The following is a 19,343-nucleotide window of genomic DNA, read 5'->3' as shown; positions in this document are numbered from 1 at the left end:
AGAGACTCTAACAACCTAAGTTATGTTTCTAATGCTCACTTAGGTGGTTCAGAGTAAAAGGAATCTGCTTGAAATCTCCAAGCTAATGGAAGAAAAAAGTTACATTCCTGTTAAGGGCCCTCTGAACTCTTTAAAGGGGATTTTCCCATTTCAGAAGATACTTTCTTTCTTTTTTTTTTTTTTTTTTAGGAGATGGAGTCTCACTGTGTTGCCAGGCTGGAGTGCAATGGCACCATCTCGGCTCCCTGAAATCTCCGCCTTTCAGGCTCAAGCGATTCTCCTGCCCCAGCTTCCCAAGTAGCTGGGACTACAGGCATGAGACACCACGCCTGGCTAATTTTTATATTTTTAGTAGAGATGGGCTTCACTATGTTGGTCAGGATAATCTCGATCTCTTGACCTCATAATTCGCCCACCTTGGCCTCCCAAAGTGCTAGGATTACAGGCGTGAGCCACCACGCCTGGCCTCAGAAGACACTTTCATTGTTCTTAAAGTCTTGGCTTAAGTCAGAGAAACCCCCTTTCTACTCGGCCCTGCAGAGACACTGATCAGGGCTAACAGGAATATCTTGTTGCATTTTTGTCTGGCGTCCTTAGAAGTCTTGGCTACTGGGAGCTTCCCTGGCCATTTGCTCACCAGGCTATTGACCCCAGGCCATAACCGATGAGGGCTGTTGCATCCAAAGCCTTAAACAAGCTCACGCCCAACAGCCCAGCTGTCAAGAGTCACTTTATTTCACCAGGTTTCCATCACAGGTAAAGAGACCTGGAAAGAGAATCTGCTCGTTGGTACCACAATGAGCAAGCATGCAGATACACCACCAGATCTGACCAAATCTACCTTATATAATTGAATAAACAAAGTTATAAATTTTAAAAATTCCTGGGCAACAGCACTTGAATCTACTATGGGAAGTAAACAAGGAGAGTCATGAGAATTTGAGCTCTGAACAGCCATGGGACAACCATCAAGTCACTTATTATGTAAGTATTAAAACTGTTAGTCTCAGAATGATAACAGGTGTTAGCAGCAGGTCTTAACAGTGTTTCTGGGCTGGGCACAGTGGCTCACATCTGTAATCCCAGCACTATGGGAGGCTGAGGTGGGAGGATCACCTGACGTCAGGAGTCAAGACCACCCTACAGAAACCCCGTCTCTACTCAAAATAGAAAAATTCGTCGGGCATGGTGGCAGGTGCCTGTAATCCCAGCTACTCAGGAGGCTGAGGTAGGAGAATCACTTGAACCTGAGAGGTAGAGGTTGAGGTGAGCCAAGATCACACCATTGCACTCCAGCCTGGGTGACAGAGCGAGACTCCAACTCAAAAAATAAAGTAATATAAAACAAAATAAATAGATGTATACCAAAACAAAACTACACAAGCTATATGAGGGAGAAAACAGCAAATGTAATTTACTTTGACATAACTTGACATGCCCTCAAAGCTTTACAAGAGAATATGACCTTCTTTTTCCTAGTGGAGAACAATTGTCAGTTTAATTATCAGTATGATAAATATTTCTCTAACACTCTAGGGAAAGGACCTAAAAAAGCACTTGGGGGGTGAGGGGTCCAAGAACGCCGAGGAATGAAAGCTTTGAGGCAGTGGTTACAGCAGGCCAGGCATATTCTAACTAGGCTGAATAACTGAACACTCGACTTGGATGGTAAATAACGACTGTAAATGCCCAAACCTTGTGGGGAGAGTTTAAATCCCAAAAAATAAAATTTCAACACTGATAAATGTGTAATCTCCCACATTATTTATTAATTTAGGAAATCTTTCTGGACTTTGAAATAAAAGAGTTTCGTGCCAGGTAAAAATACGCTACACCTATGACAATGTATATACCACTGTCATTTAATACAGGTTTACTTCTATTTATTTCTACCTATGTTTTGTTCTTCTCATGAGGTGACCTGGGGGATTTAGCAGTGGCTGAAGAAACGAGAACTCTCATGGAAACTGGGCAACTTACTATTGCAGAAAAAAGCACAAGTTCGTCCTCCCCTTCCCTCCCCTCCATTTCCTACTGGGAAAGGCCACTAGGAAGCAACAGATCTGCCGGAACTCAGGGTCTGAAAAAAAGAAACAAAACGCAACAGTGGAGATGAGGAAGGTCAAAGAAACACAACTGAGTTTAACCTGTGGCCCTAAGAGTATAGACATAATACAGTTGTTCTCAACTGGGAGCAATCTTGCCTCCTCCAGAACATCTGGTGATGTCTCGTGACAGCAGGTTTTCACAGCCGGGAGGTGGGGGCATGTTCCTGCCATCTAGTGACTGAAGGCTAGGAACTAGGGACGCTGCTCAGAATCCTACAGCATGCAGGGCAGCCACCCTCTACCCACCACAACAAAGACTGGGGCGGAGGTTGCGGTGAGCCGAGATCGCGCCATTGCACTCCAGCCTGGGTAACAAGAACGAAACTACGTCTCAAAAAAAAAAAAAAAAGTGCAAGGAAAGGTTGAAACATCTCAACATGCTGCTGGTCTAAACAGAGTGTGTGAAGGGCGACCCGTTCAGCAGCCCCCAGGGTTAGGACAGGAAGAGCGTGAGCTGCAGCAGACATCAGGGGAGGCAAGGCTAGCCACAGGTCCGTGCTTACCGTCTTCAGGATCCTGGGCCAAGGCAGCGTGTTCATATATCTGCTCTAGGGTTGCAGTTTTGTTTCTGAGAATGGTTAGCTCAGCCATCTGGACAGGTGGGTTTTAAAAACTTGTACTCAGCTGGACGTGATGGATTACACCTGTAACGTCAGCACTCTGGGAAGCCAAGGAGGGAGGACGGCTTGAGCCCAGGAGTTCGAAACCAGCCTGGGCAACATAGCGAGACCTTATCTCTATAAAAAATTTGACAATTAGCTGGGCAAAGTGGCACATGCGAGTGGTCCCGGCATCTTGGGAGACTGAGGCAAAAGGATCCCTTGAGAATGGGAGGTTGAGGCTAAGGGGAGCTGTGATAGTGCTACTGCACTCCAGCTTGGGAGACAGGGCAAGACTACCTCAAAAAAGAAAGGGAAAAAGAGAGGAGAAGAGGGGAGGAAAGGGAGAGGGGGAAAAAGGAGGGTAGGGGAGGTATGAGGCAGGGACGGATGGGGAAGAGAAGAGAGGGGCTGGGGGGGAGGAGTGGGGAGGGGAAGGGAGAGGAGGAGAGGGGAAAAGAGGAGGGGAGCGGAGGGGAGGGGAGGGGAGGAATTTGTGCTTTTTTCTGCAAAAGTAAGTTGCCCAGTTTCCACAAGAGTTTTCGTTTCTTCAGCCTTCAACTGCTAAATCCCCCGGGTCACATCATGAGAAGAATAAAACACAGGTAGAAATAAACAAAAGTAAACCTGTGTTAAACGACAAGGGTATATACATTGTCATAGGTGTAGTGTATTTTTACCTGGCACTAAACTCTTTTATTTCACAGTTCAGAAAGATTTCCTAGGTTAATAAATAACAAAACTTAAACACACTCATACCCCCCCACACACACACCCCACACACCCTCCCTAACACTGCCACCACCTAATGTGTGAACCACCTCGACACAGTAACTGTTGTTGCCTAGGTTAACTCACAAGGATACTACAATGCAAAGAAATAAAAATTAGAAAAATTGGCCAAGCACAATGGCTCACACTTATAATACCGCTGTCTCAAAAATATAAAGTAAAAATCCATACAAATAATTCTCTGAATAAATGTCCACTGGCTCCCCAGGCAATATACAGCCTAGTCCCTTGAGTTGCTTCCGCCTTAAATGAACATCAACAACCACGCTGGGGGATGAGGTGGAGCATGTGTATCAACAGCCTTGCTTGCAATTAACAGAAAAGATGAGGCCGGGCCCGGTGGCTCATGCCTATAATCCCAGCATTTTGGGAGGCCGAGGCGGGCAGATCACTGGAGGTCAGGAGTTCGAGACCAGCCTGACCAACATGGTGAAACCCCATCTCTACTAAAAATACAAAATAAGCCAGGCATGGTGGTGCATGGCTGTAATCCCAGCCACTTGGGAGGCTGAGGCAGGAGAATCGCTTGAACTTGGGAGGTGGAGGTTGCAGTGAGCCGAGATCGCACCACTGCACTCCAGCCTGGGCAACAACAGCGAAACTTGGTCTCAAAAAAAAGAAAACAAACAGAAAAGATGGCCTTCTTCTGGTTCACAGAAGACCTAAAAATGGAAATGAAAATCTAGTATCATGATTTTAGTATCAAAATCTAGTATCACTTCCTCCACTAATCAATGTATTTCCTTAAGCTTCTAGCAAGGAGTTACAGAATCCCGGGGGTCATAAATACATCATGACAGGGTATCTAGGCTGTGCTGCTGCCAGCTGCACTGATACCTCTTATAAAACTTCCGCTGCCAAATAATCCAAATAAAAATCTGCAAACTTTGTGATCCAACATTTATTTCCACTCCCAGGAAATTTTACCCTCAGGAAATGATCAAACGAGCATGCAATGACTTAGATACAAACGTGTTCATGTGCCATTTTCCAGAAACAACATAAAATCGTCATATAATTGATGATATATCCACAGGAAGAATGGGCAGACTACCCTTGGACCCAGACACCCCCACACATCAAAATGGCAAAAATATAAGTAAAGGCCAGGGGCAGTGGCTCACGCCTGTAATCCCAGCACTTTGGGAGTTCGAGGCAGGCAGATCACAAGGTCAGGAGTTCGAGACCATCCTGGCTAACATAGTGAAACCCCATCTCTACTAAAATACAAAAATTAGCCAGGCGTGGTGGCATGCGCCTGTAATCCCAGCTACCCAGGAGGCTGAGGCAGGAGAATCACCTGAACCCAGGAGGTAGAGGTTGCAGTGAGCCAAGATCACGCCATTGCACTTCAGCCTGGGTGACAGGGTGAGACTCCGTCTCAAAAAATAATAATAATAAGTAAATATGCAGAAATGCCCAAATAAAGTACAAATCATGGTCATAAGGTGGAAAACAGTATTAATTTTGAATTTGTACTGGCAGGAGTTATTTGGTATGAACTATCACTATTAGTAATATTAGCAAAAGTTTCCCAAAACCCAAACAGAACTAATCTGGCCATTTCACTTAACAAATGTTTTGAATAATTTTAGAGAAAACTGGCCAGGCACACGGTGGCTCACATCTGTACTCCCAGCACTTTGGGAGGCTAAGGCGGGTGGATTGAGCTCAAGAGATCGAGACCATCCTGGCCAACATAGTGAAACCCCATCTCTACTAAAAATATAAAAACTAGCTGAGCGTGGTGGCACACACCTATAGTCCCAGCTACTCAGGAGGCTGAGGCAGGAGAATCATTTGAACCTGGGAGGCAGAGGTTGCAGTGAGCCGAGATCTGGCCATCGCACTCCAGCCTGGGCGACGGAGGGAGACTCTATCTCAAAAAAAAAAAAAAAAAAAAAAATTAGAGAAAACTTTTCCTCAATCAGAAAGGACCTAGATATGAAACATGCAACAAAAGTAACAATTCAATAAAATTTTTAAAAATCAGAATGAAATAAAACACCTGCATGACTAGGAAGGAAAAGATTCACATAGACCTAATCCCCAAACATTTTCATATAGACCATTTTCTGGCCTATTTGCCTTAAGGTATATTCTCTGAAAACAGATTTTTTTTTTAACAAATTAACTTCTTTATTCAGTTTCCTTTTCTTTCTTTTTTTTCTGAGATGGAGTCTTGCTCTGTTGCCCAGGCTGGAGCACAGTGGCACGATCTTGGCTCACGGCAACCTCTGCCTCCTGGGTTCAAGTGATTCTCCTGCCTCAACCTTCCCGGGTAGCTAGGATTACAGGCACATGCCACCACAACTGGCTAATTTTGGTATTTTTAGTAGAGACGAGGTTTCACCTTGTTGGCCAGGCTGGTCTAGAACTGCTGACCTCAAGTGATCCACCCACCTCGGCATCCCGAAGTGCTGAGGTTACAGGCATGAGCCACCATGCCCGGCCTCAGTTTTCTTTGTAACATACACGGCACGGAAAAGCATGAAGAACTACAGAAATACTTGCTTTAAGAAATGGGTAATGCGGCCGGGCGCGGTGGCTCACGATTGTAATCCCAGCGCTTTGGGAGGCCGAAGCGGGTGGATCACGAGGTCAAGAGATCGAGACCATCCTGGTCAACATGGTGAAACCCCGTCTCTACTAAAACTACAAAAAATTAGCTGGGCATGGTGGCGTGTGCCTGTAATCCCAGCTACTCAGGAGGCTGAGGCAGGAGAATTGCCTGAACCCAGGAGGCGGAGGTTGCGGTGAGCCGAGATCGCGCCATTGCACTCCAGCCTGGGTAACAAGAGTGAAACTCCGTCTCAAAAAAAAAAAAAAAAAAAAAGAAATGGGTAATGCATCAATGCATCACAATATAAATAATAATGATTTATACAGGCTGGTTATCTCTTATCAGGAATGCTTGGTGCCACAAGCATTTCAGAATTCAGAACATTTGCAATATACCAGTTCAGCATCCCTAACCCAAAAATCAAAATCCAAAATGTTCCAAAGAGCATTTTCTTTGAGTGTCATTTTAGCACTCAAGAGAGTGGCTAGGGTTAACATTAATTGGCTGTACATTTCAAAATACCTAGACGAGGATAATTTGAATATCCCTAGCATAACAATAAATATTTAAAGTAATGGATATCTCAATGACCTTGATGTGATTATATGAATGTATCAAATGATCACATGTACCTGGAAAATATGTAAATCTAGTATATATCGATTAACAATAAATTTTTTTTTTCAAAGTTTCCAGCCTTAGAGCATTTCAAATTTTGGATTTTCAGATTACAGATATTCAATCTGGATAATGAAATTAAAATACTTTGCAGTACTTCTTATAATCAATAACCATATGCCATCTCATTCATTTTTTAAATCTCAATATTGCTGTATGAATTTCATTGACAATGTCAGTAACTACTGTCCTGCCTCAGCAAAGCAGGACATTTCTAGACTTAGATTTAAGAAAAGAACATTCTGGCCAGGCGAGGTGGCTCATGCCTGTAATCCCAGAACTTTGGGAGGCCAAGGCAAGTGGGTCACTTGAGGTCACAAGTTCGAGACCAGCCTGGCCAACATAATGAAACCCCATCTCTACTCAAAATACAAAAATTAGCCTGGCACTTGTAATCCCAGCTACCTGGGAGGCTGAGGTAGGAGAATCACTTGGGGAGGTAGAGGTTGCAGTAAGCCAAGATTGTGCCACTATACTCCGTCTGGGCAACAGAACAAGGCTCTGTCCGCCCCCCCCCCCAAAAAAAAAAATATATATATATATAAGAACCACAAAGGAAGGCTCTCCACCATAGTGTTACTGTCCATAAAACAAACTATTGTGGAAATCTTAACTATGACCATGTAACAAGTGATTTTGCTAAAATAGGGACAAGAAAAATAGATATATTATGGAGTATATGTCTTTATTACTCCTGAAACATCAACAGAACACCCAGTCACATGAAACATGTGCAACTATAATTAAATTCACTCACGTTTGATATTTTGCTTTCAGCAATAAAATCCACAGCTTTAAACGTGTTTGTTGAGTCCGTCCTAATGACAGGTATGTTTGTCAAGGCAAAAATAGAAGTCATTTTATTTACCGTGTAAGCCTAGTTTGTAACTGAAATGTTTAGATATGTGATATGGAGCCTGTACTTGTACTCTTCCCTCTAGCCCCACAAACGATATTTAAAGCTTTTCTCAATCAACTCTTCAGTGAAAAACATTACAGTGTGTTTTATCAGAAACATACATACGGAGGCACAGAAAAAAAAGTCTCAACGCATCTACCACAAAACATGAAGAGGCCCAACATGGGAGTTTCTTTGCATCTTTTGCTTATGGTATTTTCTAAATTTTCTAAACTTAGTGCATAGCCTTTGGAGGATCAAGGAAAGAAAACAAATGATTTTTTTTTTGAGGCGGAGTCTCGTTCTGTCACCCAGGCTGGAGTGCAGTGGCTCGATCTCAGCTCACTGCAACCTCTGCCTCCCAGGTTCAAGCAATTCTCTACCTCAGCCTCCCAAGCAGCTGGGATTACGGGCACTGGCCACCGTGCCTGGCTAATTTTTGTATTTTTAGTAGAGATGAGGGTTCACCATCTTGGCCAGGCTGATCCTAAACTCCTGACCTCATGATCCACCCGCCTTGACCTCCCAAAGTGCTGGAATTACAGGCGTGAGCCACTGCGCACAGCCTGAAAACAAATGAATTTAAGAGTGATGTGGAATTCAGGCAAAGTGGTTCACACCTTCGATCCCAGCACTTTGGGAGGCCAAGGTGGGCAGAACGCTTGAACTCACAAGTTCAAGACCAGCCTGGAAAACATGATGAAATCCCATCTCTACAAAAAACACAAATATTAGCTGGGTGTGGTGTTGTGCATCTGTAGTCACAGCTACTCAGGAGGCTGAAATGGGAGGATGGCTTGAGCCTGGGAGGCAGAAGTTACAGTGCGCTGAGATCATGCCACTGTACTCTAGCACAGGCTGGAGTGTAGTGGTGAAACCTCGGCTCACTGTAACCTCCACCTCCGGATCTAAGTGATTCTCCCTCCTCAGCCTCCTGAGTAGCTGGGATTACAGGCATGTGCTACCATGCCTGGCTAAATTTTGTATTTTTAGTAGAGACGGGGTTTCACCATGTTGGCCAGGCTGGACTCGAACTCCTGACCTCAGGTGATCAACCTGCCTCGGCCTCCCAAAGTACTGGGATTACAGGCGTGAGCCATCGCACCCAGCTTATCTACCTTTTCTTTTCTAACATAAATGTCATTTTTTTTAAACTGCCACAATTTAAAATGCTTTTGTATGGAGGCAATTTTAATCCTTAAGAGCAAAGGAGTCAGACTGGGTGAAAGTAGAGCTATTGATTGTACAACTCCCGTATGTTTCTCCCTTTCTTGGCTGTATTTCAACAGATATGTTGTGGCTTTGCCCCAAAAACTCTTAACACCTGTTCGTGTAACTGGCTTCAGTAGACGGCATGATGTCATGTGACGTGAGATGCCAGATTTACTTTGGGCCTGGCAGAAATATTTTTTGAATACCTCTTAGCAAGGCAGCAAAATGTTTTATTCAAGGAATGCTCTTTGCAAATCGATCCGATGTGCTGTCAATAACTGTTCCATGGGCATCAATAAACTAACAAGTAAACGATAGGTGTTATGAAGAAACTCTGGCAAAGCACTCAGAATCTTTAATTGAAAAAGAAGATTCTGCCGGGCGCGGTGGCTCAAGCCTGTAATCCCAGCACTTTGGGAGGCCGAGGCGGGTGGATCACGAGGTCAAGAGATCGAGACCATCCTGGTCAACATGGTGAAACCCCGTCTCTACTAAAACTACAAAAAATTAGCTGGGCATGGTGGCGCGTGCCTGTAATCCCAGCTACTCAGGAGGCTGAGGCAGGAGAATTGCCTGAACCCAGGAAACGGAGGTTGCGGTGAGCCGAGATCGCGCCATTGCACTCCAGCCTGGGTAACAAGAGCGAGACCCCATCCCAAAAAAAAAAAAAAAAAAAGAAGATTCTATCAGAAAGCCTCAAGTACTACTCCACTAATTCACAGCTGGAACTAGAGACACAAATGAGTCCCACATTTTCTTTTAATAAACACTTCTCAAATCACCTTGTTTTCTAAGTGCTTTATTTTGTTTTAACATTTTTATTTGTATTATTATTACTTTGAGACAGTCTCGCTCTGTGGCCCAGACTGCAGTGCAGTGGCACCATCTCGGCTCACTGTAACCTCCCCCTCCCAGGTTCAAGCGATTCTCCTGCCTCAGTCTTCCGAGTAGTTGCGACAGGCGTGCGCCACCACACCCGGCTAATTTTTGTATTTTGAGTAGAGACGGCGTTTCACCATGTTGGCCAGGATAGTCTTGAACTCCTGACCTTGGCCTCCCAAAGTGCTGGGGTTACAGGCATGAGCACATGGCCCTAAGTGCTTTGTTATGTAAACCTTCCTACTATCCTCATGAGGTTGGGACAACCAGCTTTAGAAACCATATTTTACAAGGAAACAGAAGGCACTTGGCTTTCCTAAGTAAAAAGCAAACCAAATAAAAATCAGTGGCATGTTTAAAAGCTGATGAACGTTTTCCTGCGGAGTTTTCAACATTTCTGGGGAGTGGACTACCTGTTTTCCCAAACTCCCATGCAGTTTTCCACTTGAAAATCATTTACTGCCGGGCACGGTGTCTCACATCTGTCATCCCAGCACTTTGGGTGGCCAAGGCCAGCGGATCATGAGGTCTGGAGATCAAGACCATCCTGGCTAACATGATGAAACCCTGTCTCTACTAAAAATACAAAAAATTAGCCAGGCATGGTGGCATGTGCCTGCAATCCCAGCTACTTGGGAGGCTGAGGCAGGAGATTTGCTTGAACCTGGGAGACAGCGGTTGCAGTGAGCTGAGATGGCACCACTGCACTCCAGCCTGGGTGATAGAGCAAGGTTCCATTTCAAAGAAAAAAAAAAAAAAAAAAGAAAGAAAATCATTTACTAACTGCCCACGTTTAGGGCATTTCATCAGAGAGGCTAAAGAAGGTGAAGCAAGTTTAAGCAAAGGACATCAACAGGACAGAAAAGCATGGCAGTGAGGAGCTCTCTGCGGCTCTGGAGACAGCCTGTCTGGGGTTCAAATCCTGGCTATCATTTTCTAGCTATGTGACACTGAGTCAGTTACTTAACCTCTCTGTGCCTCACTTTCTTCATCTATGGAATGGGTATAATTATAGAGCCTTTCCCATAGGGTTGTTCAATGGATTAAATGAGTTACTAAATGTGAAGTGCCAGCAAAGTGCCTGACGCATGGTAAGTACGTTTTCCCTATGTATGTGTAGGCAACTGGCTCCAAGACCTTCCCCAGATAGAAAAATCCAGGGGAAAGTCTACATGTTCAGGACAGATGCAATTCTTTTCTTGAATATTTTTTCTCTCTTTTTTTTTTTTTTTTTTTTTTTTCCAGACAAAGTCTCATTCTGTCACCCAGGCTGGAGTGCAGTGGTGCGATCTCAGCTCACTGCAACCTCTGCCTCCCAGGTTCAAGCGACTCTCCTGCCTCAGACTCCCAAGTAGCTGGGATTACAGATGCCTGCCACCTCACCCAGCTAATTTCTTGTATTTTTAGTAGAGACAGGGTTCCACTGTGTTGGCCAGGCTGGTCTTGAACTCCTGACCTCATGATCCACTCACTTCAGCCTCCCAAAGTGCTAGGATTACAAGCATGAGCCACTGCTCCAGGCCTTCTCCAATATTTTCAATCAGAGGTTGGTTGAATCCAGAGATGTGGAACCCAAAGATACTGAATACGGGGCAGACTGTACTCAATAAACACTAGCCATAGTTATTAGTGTCTTCAAAAAACTGTAAACTGCTTCATAATCAAGGAAAAAAGTTAGAAGCATCTCCCCTTCCCGCCATAAAATAATCTGAAAATAACCATTATGCAAGGATTTAATCTTGACCATGAGGACCTTTCAATGTAAAGGAAGTGATGAAACTTACTTACAAATGAGATATTTAACCTTTCAAGGCTGTTTACTCATTTGAAAAGGGGGGAGGGCGGCCGGGCGCTGTGGCTCAAGCCTGTAATCCCAGCACTTTGGGAGGCCGAGGCGGGTGGATCACGAGGTCAAGAGATCGAGACCGTCCTGGTCAACATGGTGAAACCCCGTCTCTACTAAAAATACAAAAAATGAGCTGGGCATGGTGGTGCGTGCCTGTAATCCCAGCTACTCAGGAGGCTGAGGCAGGAGAATTGCCTGAACCCAGGAGGCGGAGGTTGCGGTGAGCCGAGATCGTGCCATTGCACTCCAGCCTGGGTAACAAGAGCGAAACTCCGTCCCAAAAAAAAAAAAAAAAAAAAAAAAGAAAAGGGGGGAGGGTTTGCAAAGCATGTAAAGCCTCTATCTAACAGCAGTAAATCCCTCCTAACAAGACCAAGACAAAGTGCCAGGTTCAGAGGAAGGAGAATAGAGGTGACCAGAAACTAGATCCATTAGAGACGGCTTCAAAAAGGAGCCAGACAGGTAGGACGTCCAATAGCCAGAGAGGCCTGCCTGCACAAAGGATGCGGTAGAACTGGTAACAGATCCTCTGGTGTAGTATCACATGGGAGAAAAGAATAAAGAGAGAGTTACAAGATCAGAAAGCCTTGAAAACCAGACTAAGGAATGTGGATTTGATTTTTTTTTTTTTTAAATGGTGTCTCGCTCTGTTGCCAGGCTGGAGTGCAGCATCACTGCAGCCTCTGCCTCCCCAGTTCAAATGATTCTCCTGCCTCAGCCTCCCAAGTAGCTGGGGCTACAGGCACGTGCCACCATGCCTGGCTAATTTTTGTACTTTTAGTAGAGATGGGGTTTCACCGTGTTAGCCAGGATGGTCTCAATCTGACCTTTTAATCTGCCTGCCTCAGCCTCCCAAAGTGCTGGGATTACAGGCATGAGCCACTGCACCCAGCCCTTAATTTTTGTATTTTTAGTAGAGACGGAGTTTCACCATGTTGGCCAGGATGGTCTCGATCTCTTGACCTTGTGATCCGCCTGCCTCAGCCTTCCAAAGTGTTGGGATTACAGGTGTGAGCCTCAGCACCCAGGGAGTGTGGACTTGATTTTATGAGCCATAGAACATGCTTTAAACAGAATTCTGGAAATAAAAAATCTGCGAGAAACGTATAGGCTGAAGAGAAAACAAATCAATGCAATGCAGCACAGGAAGCTACTGCAGAACAAAAGCTCTAAGAGACTTCCCTGCACCAGGAGTACCGATGGTCCAGTCACCAAGGGCCACCTGTTCGTAATTTCCAAGTACGGTCACTACAACCAAGCCTTTGTTATTACCCACCTACTATGTGCCAAGGGCTCTGTAAGTCTTCTCTCACGTTCCGCTGATAACCATGCAAGGTAGAGACTATTACGTACATTTACACACCAGAGAGCGAAAGTCCAGGATTTAGATCATCTGGCTGAGAGCCCATCAGAGGGGGCAAAGCGCTGCTGCTAAGATAGGGCGCTTTGCCCTCAGCCTGGGGGTAGTTAGGCAAGGGGGAAAGCTTAATCCAGACTTCACTGGAGGCTTTCTTGAAAGTCCCCTGCAAGCTAATGACATGAAAATGTTACATATCAGTTACTCTGAATCCAAACTGTTGAAACTCATTAATAATAAGGTACTCCGGCCTGGTGCAGTGGCTCACGCCTGTAATCCCAACACTTTGGGAGGCCAAGGTGAGCAGATCACCTGATGTTGGGAGTTTGAGACCAGCCTGACCAACACGGAGAAACCCCATTTCTACTCAAAATATAAAATTAGCCGGGCATGATGGCACGTGCCTGTAATCCCCGCTACTCAAGAGGCTGAGGCAGGAGAATCGCTTGAACCCAGGAGGCGGAGGTTGCAGTGAGCTGAGGGTTGCACTTGAGTCTGGGCAACAAGAGCGAAACTCCCATCTAAGAAAAAAGGAGGAAGATGGAGAAAGAAGAAGCAGAAGGAAGAAGGAGGAAGAGGAAGGAGGAGGGAGAAAGACGGAGGAAGGAGGAAGATGGAAAAAAGGGAGGAGGGGGAAAAGGGGGAAGAGGAGGGGGAGGGGTAAGAGGGGAAGGGGGAGGAGGGGAAGGAGAGGGAAGAGGAGGAGGGAGAGGAGAAGGAAAAGGAGGGCGAGGAGGAGGAGGAGGGGGAAGAGAAGAAGGGGGAGGAGGGGGAGGAAGGCAAGGAGGAGGAGGGGGAGGAGGTACTCCATGTACTACCAATCACAACAGCAGGAGAGCACACTCAAGGTTCACATCCTCAAAGGTGAACCCACTTAAAGCCAGCTGAGCTGGAAAGCAAACGCTCTCTCTCCCTCCACCATGCTGGTTAAACAGTGAAGGACCTGCCCACCCCGGCTTGCGCCTGGTTTGTGCCTGATTTTGCAGGAACAGCCGGCCACATGATATGGAGTGAGGGAGCAATGCTACCCTGCCCGCCCTGGCCAGACAGCCCACTGCTCCCCGCTGCAACCAACAACTGTCCAGTGGCAGCTGCTCCCCAGCGTTGCTGTCCCCAACATGGCAGGGGCAAAAAAAATGAGTACTTGACAATAGAAATCTTTTCAAACTCCACAGAAAAGGCAACACACTACATCTCCATTGTGAGAAAAGGGAAAAGGGACCCAGCTAACTTCCTGATATGATTGTATTGTCATCAAAAAGATTGCCTTCAGGAATTGGTGACACAAGAAGTCCTCAGCACTTCCCCTTTACACGTGGAGAGACCATCCAGGGTAAGGAGAGGGAGCTGCCAAAAATAACAATGTCTGTACTTTTCTCTAACAAGAAAAGATGTCAGTAGATCGCAAACAAAAAAAAATATACGAACAAATGGGGAGAACATAGGCTTGGGAACTCTACTCACTTAAAAAGCTATTTGAGGCCAGGCGCAGTGGCTCACGCCTGTGATCCCAGCAATTTGGGAGGCTGAAGCAGGTGGATCACGAGGTCAAGAAATAAAGACCATCCTGGCCAACATGGTGAAACCCCGTCTCTACTAAAAATACAAAAGTTAGCCAGGTATGGTGGCGCACGCCTGTAGTCCCAGCTACTCAGGGGACTCCTACTGAGGCAGGAGAATCGCTTGAACCCAGAAGGCAGAGGCTGCAGTGAGCCAAGATCATGCCACTGCACTCTAGCCGGGCTGAGACTCCATCTTAAAAAAAAAAAAAAAAAAAAAAAAAGAGCTATTTGAACAACTCCAGGTAACCAAGGACAACCACAGTCCCTTCTCAAGTTAAGCAGAAGAGGTTGGTGTTTTCACTTAACATCTTTAGAACGAAGTTTGTTCTAATCCAGAGTGAACCAGACTGTAATTTAAGCCTTAAACATTAATACCTGCTTTCTATATTTGTATTTATGATTATCCTACTTGTGTACATTTTACATATTTATTCTGAAAATCAAATCGATTAGTCTAATAATACTCAAAGACCTCTTATTTGAACAGCCACGTCACACCTCTGCCCAACAGGGAAACAGAAAGGTCAAGTTCTGTTTGGTACTCACTGGCCCCTACTGTATTCCAGGCACTGTACTTGGCCCTGAGGATATGAAAACAGTGTCCACTTCAAAATATCAACACAAGTTTGCAAAGTCGCCTTGCCACTTTGCTGGTTGAGCCTTTTCTGTCTGCCTTTTTATTATTTTTGCTTCTGGTTACAGACACACCTAAACTTATGTTTCTGGCTGAAGTAAACCTAACTGACTTAGGAAAAGCTGAAAAAAACGAGCTTCCCCGAAGCACACACACGATTAACTCGGGGGGAGCCATAAAATTCTAATGAAAGCCATGAAGAAACTGAAACTGAAGAATGTGGCATGCTCAGTTTCTCTAATCCTGAGAACATTTTGAAGTCAGCAGCTGTCAGCTGACTGGCACAAGCTTTGCAAGCTTCCCCCTGGCAGCCAGTAAGATTCTGTCTATCTGTCTATCTATCTATCTGTCTATTTCGTCAATCAATCAATCTAGCAGGCAGTAAGAGTCTATCTTGTGAGGCAGGGTCTGTTGCTCTGCAGTGCAGCGGCACAATCATGGCTCATTGCAGCCTGGACCTCCTGGGCTCAATCGATCCCCTCACCTCACGTTCCAGAGCAGCTGGGACTTCAGGTGTGTGCCACCACACCCAGCTAAGTTTTATAGAGATAAGGTTTCACCATGTTGTCCCACGGTGGTCTTCAACTCCTGGGCTCAAGCAATCCTCCCGCCTCAGCCTCCCAAAGTGCTGGGATTACAGGCATGAGCCACCGCACCTAGCCAAATCCTATTTAAAACAGGCAAACCACAGACAAGCCTGTGTCTGCAAAACAAATAGGAATTAACACCACAAGGCAACTGCTTCACGGGTCCAGCTCAGTGGGTCTCAACCGGGAGTGATTTTGCTTCCTGTCATTCAGCAGTGTCTGCAGACCTCTCAGGCTCACACAACTTGGGAGATCAGGTTAACAATTAGTGCGTCGAGTCCAGGGATGGGTTAACATCCTACAACACACAGGACAGCCTCCAACAACAAAGGCATTACTCAGCAATGCTAACAGGTTTGAGAAACCCTGGTCTAGCTAGAAACAGCTGCTGCGAATCACAAGCAGCTCCCATTTCCTTATTATTGGGCTATTCATACATAAAGCTAAACATGCAAGGTCTCCTTCAGTACTTCTTCTCCCAATTGTCAGTACTGGCTTCCAGTTGTTGTCCAACAAGCAACTTATCATTTACCCCTAAGCCACAACGGGAAAAGTTAGCAAAGAACAGGATTCTACTTAGTGATAAGGAGGCCATACAATTTAGCTGTCCTTGGGAATGTATCACTTCCACACTCAGTTTCTATTCTAATAGGACATGACAGCATTTTCTTCACTGGCCAATTGAACAAAAGGATGGTCTGTTACAAGACATGTGAGAAAGAAAGGGGAGCTGGGATCGATGTTAGGCTCTCTACAACTAATACATCACTATTTAGCCTCTCTGACTGGCCCTGCCTCCTTCCCACCCAAAATGATTAGGTTTAAGGGTGGCACTTCACAGCTGATTAGAAATTAATATTGTAATACGCACACATCACAAGATTAAAAGTATAACCTTAAATAAATGAAAATTTCCCAGAAACGCCAAAGTCACCAGCGGAAAAGGAAAAAGGCTCTGGGTTCATGAACAAGCTCTTCAAAGCTGGGCAAGTGACTTCTTCATATCTTTGGGTTAAGATTCTGGCTACAAAATGAACAGGAGAGAGTAGTAGATTGCCAAGGGCCAAGTGCAAAATGATATTGATCACGGAAATAAAATCCAACAACCAGGCCCCCTTACACTGAACTAAGGTATACAGCACAAGACAAAAAGAGTACTTTGAAAAGTCAAAGTCCCACGGGGGAACACGAGGTCAGGACGCTGCAGCCGCAGCGCGTTATCCTGATGTTCCCCCCACTTGCACTAGGGGGCAGAGTTCTTCCCAAGGGGAGCCGCGGACCCCCTCGGTGCTCAGACAGGCTGCCGGGGTATTCCGAACTCTGCCAACTGAATACAAATTCTGTATTTTCATCACATTTGCTAAGGGATCCCGAACGCAAAAACAAAAACAACAAAGTTAAGAAGCATTGCCCTAGGGGCAGGGCCTCCGTTTTCTTACAGATGCAGATAATTAAACGCCGGAACTCACTGCAGCCCGAGGGTCCTTTACCACTGGACAACGTGCAACTCCTGCAAAAAGTTTTGGTGCCTTTTGACAAGCATAAAAACAAAGGTCTGTGGACTAGAAAATGCTAGCGTCTCACAATTATATATATTTCTCCTTTTTTTTGTAATAAAAGGAAAAATATGTATTGATGGATTTCTTTCTAGCCTTCCTTCCACAATGAACGTGGGTAGCACATCCGAAACACCACTTTTTAAAAACTAGGTATTACTACTAAACAAGAATGTATTTATCACTTTGGCCAGTATAAATAGCTGTCTGAGAATACAATCAGTGAGCATGCAGAAAGCAGAATGACTTGAAATATTATATCCAATTAAGTCAGATAAACTAAGTCGGCTAACACAGACCCAAGCCCTCATCAATCTGATTTGCTGGAAGACTCCAAGACGGTTCTGTACTCAAAAAACATTCCCTGGCTTTCGACGAAAATCACACCAGACTCTCTCAAGTCAACTAAGTTTACTTTGAGCCACTTCAAACCTCAAACTTAAACAGAATTTATTAAATAAACACAACCAAGAAAGGAAAGGGAGCCAAGAAGCCACAGTAACTCTCAAACCCAGAGGGGAAAAGGGGCTCTCAAGTGAAGTTTCAGCGTCCCATCCTCCACGACCCTAAAGAGAGCAACCGTTTCATCTTTTAAAATAGCCATTGTTTGCCCTCAACGAATTTTCTTTACATTCGAATTCGAAGTCTGCATGGACACTCTACACAAATATATGATCTTTTGATCCCATGGTCTGGAATTATCCCAAGCCTTAAAGAGCACTTCTCGGCGAGCAAAGAACTTAGTCTCCAAGGTCCGGCCGGCAAGGAAAACAGTGACTGATTAAACCCTCGCCTCCCCTTCTCACACTTCATTAAGCCGTCTCCTCTGGAAGTGTTTGAACTCCCTGCGCAGGAAGCCCGCACGTTTTGCAAAGGAAATACCAGAACAGACCTTTCTTGGAGAAAGGCAGGTCCCCGTTGAATTTTATTGGGCTTCCTGCACCCGGGCAGGCGGGCAGGCGGATCGCCCCCCGCCCGGACCCCGGCGCGCTCCTCCTCACCTGGCGCGGGGTGTCCCGGGGCGCCCCGAGAGCCAGCCACCCACGCAAACGGAAACGCACCTTCGCTACCTCCGGGAGCGAAGTGCGAGCGCGGGACGAAACAAAACCTGCCTGGGCTTAATCATCAGAGCTTCCGCGGGGGGGCACCGGGGGTGATTTCAGGCGACTCCCAGAAAGTTGCGCCCTCCCAGGCTGAGGAAAGGGCACCCCCGGCGCGGTGCGCGGTGGGCGGACCCCTCCCTCCCCGGGCTCGGGAGGCCAGGTCCGGCCGGGAGCGCACTCACCTCTGCGAAGAAGTTATCCATTGTTCCAGCGTAGTCCCCGACGCGCCGAGTGCGGCTCCGGCTCGCGGAAGTCAGCGCCGCTGCGGGTCCGGGGAAACCATGCGTGTCACGGCGCCACTCCCGGGAACGTGCGCCCGCGGGGCTCCCCAGCTGCCATCGCCCGGTCCCTTCTCGTCCTTCTCACCTTTTGTTCCCCCAAACCCAAGTCTCTAACTCCCCCGTCCCGACGGCAGCCTTTGTCTCTTCTTCCTCCAAGTTCCTCACTTCGGGACGCAGCGCTTGCGAGCGGAGAACAGCTGGTGGCACATTCTTCCCCCGGGCGGGGGAGGGTGGCGGGGGACTGGCGAGCGCGGATCCCTCTTTCTGCGCTCCGGCCGGGGCCCTCGAGGCGGGCAGGAGGACAGCGGGCCGCAAAGTGAGCTGGAGCCGCGCTCCCCGCGCGAGCGCCCTGGAGGTGAGCCGTCCGGCGCCGCGGCTCGGCCAGCTCTAGCCCGCAGGGACTGCAGCCCTGCGCCCTCGCCCCGCCCTCCCGCACCCGGCCCCGCCCCCAGGAGCTGGGCCCTCCGCCAACCCCGCCCGCGCTTCCACACCGTCTGGCTCCGCCCGGCCGGAGCGCCCCGCCCCCTTCCCACCCAGGCCCCGCCCACTCTGCACCCGGGGCCGCCGCAGGCTCTGTAGCGGACCCGGGAGGGGACCGCGCGTTTCCCTATGTCTCCCCACCTAGGCATGAGCGGGGGATTTGACTCTAACCTCTGCAGAGAGAGACTAAATCGTCACTTAGAGGGGA

At 46.7% G+C, this 19,343-nt stretch overlaps 1 protein-coding gene across 1 annotated transcript in view; it reads right to left on the bottom strand.

Annotated features, from left to right (window-relative positions):
• The window catches only part of MYO10 (myosin X), a 273,707-nt gene extending 254,668 nt beyond the window's left edge, over nt 1–19,039 (bottom strand). The window contains exon 1 of the mRNA XM_032279066.1: nt 18,557–19,039. Coding sequence (XP_032134957.1) covers nt 18,557–18,577 — 21 coding nt within the window. The 5' untranslated portion in view covers nt 18,578–19,039. The remainder of the gene's footprint in view (nt 1–18,556) is intronic.
• Nucleotides 19,040–19,343: the final 304 nt, after the last annotated feature.

Source organism: Sapajus apella, unplaced genomic scaffold (genome assembly GCF_009761245.1).
Source record: "Sapajus apella isolate SASKATOON/1434 unplaced genomic scaffold, GSC_monkey_1.0 scaffold11, whole genome shotgun sequence".
In the NCBI taxonomy this organism is placed as follows: domain Eukaryota; kingdom Metazoa; phylum Chordata; class Mammalia; order Primates; family Cebidae; genus Sapajus; species Sapajus apella.
This window is presented reverse-complemented; position numbering and strand designations above follow the sequence as displayed.